Source organism: Anabrus simplex, chromosome 1 (assembly GCF_040414725.1).
Source record: "Anabrus simplex isolate iqAnaSimp1 chromosome 1, ASM4041472v1, whole genome shotgun sequence".
Classification (NCBI taxonomy): domain Eukaryota; kingdom Metazoa; phylum Arthropoda; class Insecta; order Orthoptera; family Tettigoniidae; genus Anabrus; species Anabrus simplex.
The window spans coordinates 565,958,947-565,961,894 of record NC_090265.1 but is presented as its reverse complement, the minus strand read 5'-3'; the positions used below and the strand labels follow the sequence as shown (position 1 = coordinate 565,961,894).

The window sequence follows — 2,948 nt, the reverse complement described above, 5'->3', positions numbered from 1 at the left end:
CAGAAAGCCAACAAGACCCTTGGGCTGAAAGAATTTAGAGCTCTGGATCATGATTAGAAAAAACTGATCCTGTATAACGAGGACAAAGCAAGAAGAAGAAATATACTGGAGAGTCAATGAGTTCGTTTATTGCTACATCCCACACACATGAAATATCTTCTTTCAGAGCAATTCCTTTAAAATTATTAAGTATGTATGATTAATTCTTCATTAGAGAAAAGTTGGGATCGTCACACTGCAAATACAGTTTTGTAGGAATCAAGATAAAACATGTTCTAATATTGTCACATAACTAATATTGCACATGACATTGAACTAGTTAGATATTGGCGTGGCTCAAGTTGAACCTGGTCAGGAGTTGAAACCCGCCAGGCAGTCCGGTATATAAGCCTTGGCTACTGTTCAAACTACGAACAGTTTTCACCTAACAGTCAACGACAAAACAGCTCCTACACAATGGCCTTCAAGGTACAGTACTGCAGATAGTTCTTATTTTTTATTCGTAATATGAGCATATTTTATCACTACTTAAGAACTACTTTTGGCAGTATTCACGATTCATTTTTAGAACACCAACGAGGTAGACAAGTTAATACAATGTTCGATTAAGAAGGATATTTGTATTTTGAAAATGATTTTGCTAGTGGTTTAATGATGCATTAACTTATGAAGGCTACAGGTGACGATAGGATCGGTAAGAACTCTCAGTGAGAAGGTAGACCTAGCGACCGTGTATCACATTTCCTTAGTGCGAAAATGAGAAACCACGGAAATCATATTACTGAATCCTGACGGTGAGGTTCGAATCCACCATCTTCCGAATATAAGCTTAGTGTTATATGAACCGTATTGTGTAGCTGAGACGTGGATGAAAGCTCTGGAATCAAGGACATGAAAACTTGCTACTCCTCCACAGAAATAATATGCGCACGCCACTATTTTTTGTTATAAAAAGTACTCAGAGATTAAATGTAAGACTATCATAATAGCCAACAACGCGTACAAATACAGGACATGAATTTAGTGTGGTACATGATGAAGATTGGATTACTTATTGCAATTGATTCTTCATAATTTTTAATTTTTTATTACCACTTCGTCTACACCATAGAAATCTTGATAGTGTCTTTTTTTTTTTTTTTTTTTTTTTTTTTTTTTTTTTACAAGCCATCGTTCATCGCTACATAGAAATATGTTCCACTCTACGTGGCCCGCTCCACCATCTCAAGGTGGTGTATTGAAACATTTCATTCGTTCGGTTTCCACGAAAAGAACTTTCCGACAATCAGCGCAAACCTAAGAATGAACCTTCCGACAGAAATGTTTCCCTGTGGTATAGGGCTAGCACGCCTGCCTCTTACCCGGAGGCTCTGGGTTTGGCGACAGGTTCCTTCGCAGTCCTAGACATTCCCACTCGCATCACTGCCGAAAATCTCAGTTAATGTAAAGTTAAAGAAATCAGTATAAAAATATAATGATTAAATCGGTCGTTGTTAGAAGGCACTCTGTCAACTGTTGATTAAACGAAATTTTTATTGATACTCATTTTATGAACATAGGTGTAGCTGTTTATGTCAAAAGGAACTAAGTCTTATCTTTCCTGAACGGTAAAAGTGGTAGTTGGATTTAACGTTGAGTCTTACAGAGAACTAAGTCACCAATTTATATTGTTTCCCTTGTATAGAACATTGAAAATATAACAAAATGCATTAATGGCAACTCTAAATGTATTCGTAATAAAAATAAACCTTCTACTTATTAAACGTTATATTCATTGATAAAGAGAACTAACAATAAGTAAAAAAAGGCTAAACATTTTTCTTTAAATTTAAATTAGGATAAAACCAACCAAATACACTTTTGTAGAACACTAATATCATGGCCAGTAATGCCTAGAGCAACAAATCTTCACAATTACGCAAGAATAAGGATTTTATCAATTATCTTCGAACAGAAAATTTGCCTTCGTAACTTTTTAGCCACGATTGATTCAATCAGGGCTATTTGGATAGGTTGGTTGAAATGATGTACTATCCTAGCATTTTCCTGGAGAGTGTAGAATCCTGAAAGAGATTTTCCTTAACGACCCTATGTATCCATTCTGTTACTCGTAATACCACGTATCACAGTTCCAGGATGCCGATCTATTCTCAATTACGTTGTGAAGACACTTAACACATTGAAGTGTTGTTGAATTACAACATTATTATTGTTTTATTCCTTTCTTTTAGCTTTTCGTCCTCGCTGCCGTTCTGGCTGTCGCCAACGCTGGCTACCTGGGAGGATATGCTGCTCCCGCCTACGGTTACGCCGCCCCCGCTCTGGCCACCCCCGCCATCACTTCCCAGCAGTCCAACATCCTGAGGACTCCTGGTAACCTGGGACAGGTCTCCACCTACTCCAAGACCATCAACACTCCTTACTCCAGCGTCAGCAAGTCTGATGTCCGTGTGAGCAACGACGCTCTTGCCTACGGTGCTGTCGCCGCTCCCGCCTACGGATACGCCGCCCCCGCCCTGGCTGCCCGCGCCTACGCTCCCGCTGTTGCCCACGCTGGTCTCCTCGGCGTCGCTTACTCTGCCGCTCCCGCCGTCGCTCACGTCAGCTACGGTGGTCTCGTCAACTACGCCTACTAAGTTCTTTCTCATTTCTTTCCAGCAATGATATTTTCCTTTCCTCCACTAATTTATTGAGAAAATAAAAGATATTTGAAAAATAATATTTATTTTCATTATTACGAAGAAAATCACCATAATATCCCCTTCACCTACTTCAGATGCTTTTACTGATCTATCAGTATACAAAGAGGCAGTTTTCTCAACAGTGAAAATGAAACATTTTTAGGATTGTATGAAAACTACATGAAAAAATATACACTTTCGTCAGAGTGTCCGCTTCTTACAACCTAACTGCACAAAGTGTCTTTATGTACCGTTCAAGACACAAGA

The 2,948-nt window shown here is 39.0% G+C and overlaps 1 protein-coding gene across 1 annotated transcript; it reads left to right on the top strand.

Moving 5' to 3' along the window:
- Positions 1-456: 456 nt before the first annotated feature.
- Positions 457-2,636, top strand: LOC136870174 (cuticle protein 67-like). Its single transcript, XM_067144901.2, has 2 exons — positions 457-468; positions 2,232-2,636. Exons 1-2 carry the CDS (start codon positions 457-459, stop codon positions 2,634-2,636), a joined length of 417 nt encoding a protein of 138 aa, XP_067001002.2.
- Positions 2,637-2,948: the final 312 nt, after the last annotated feature.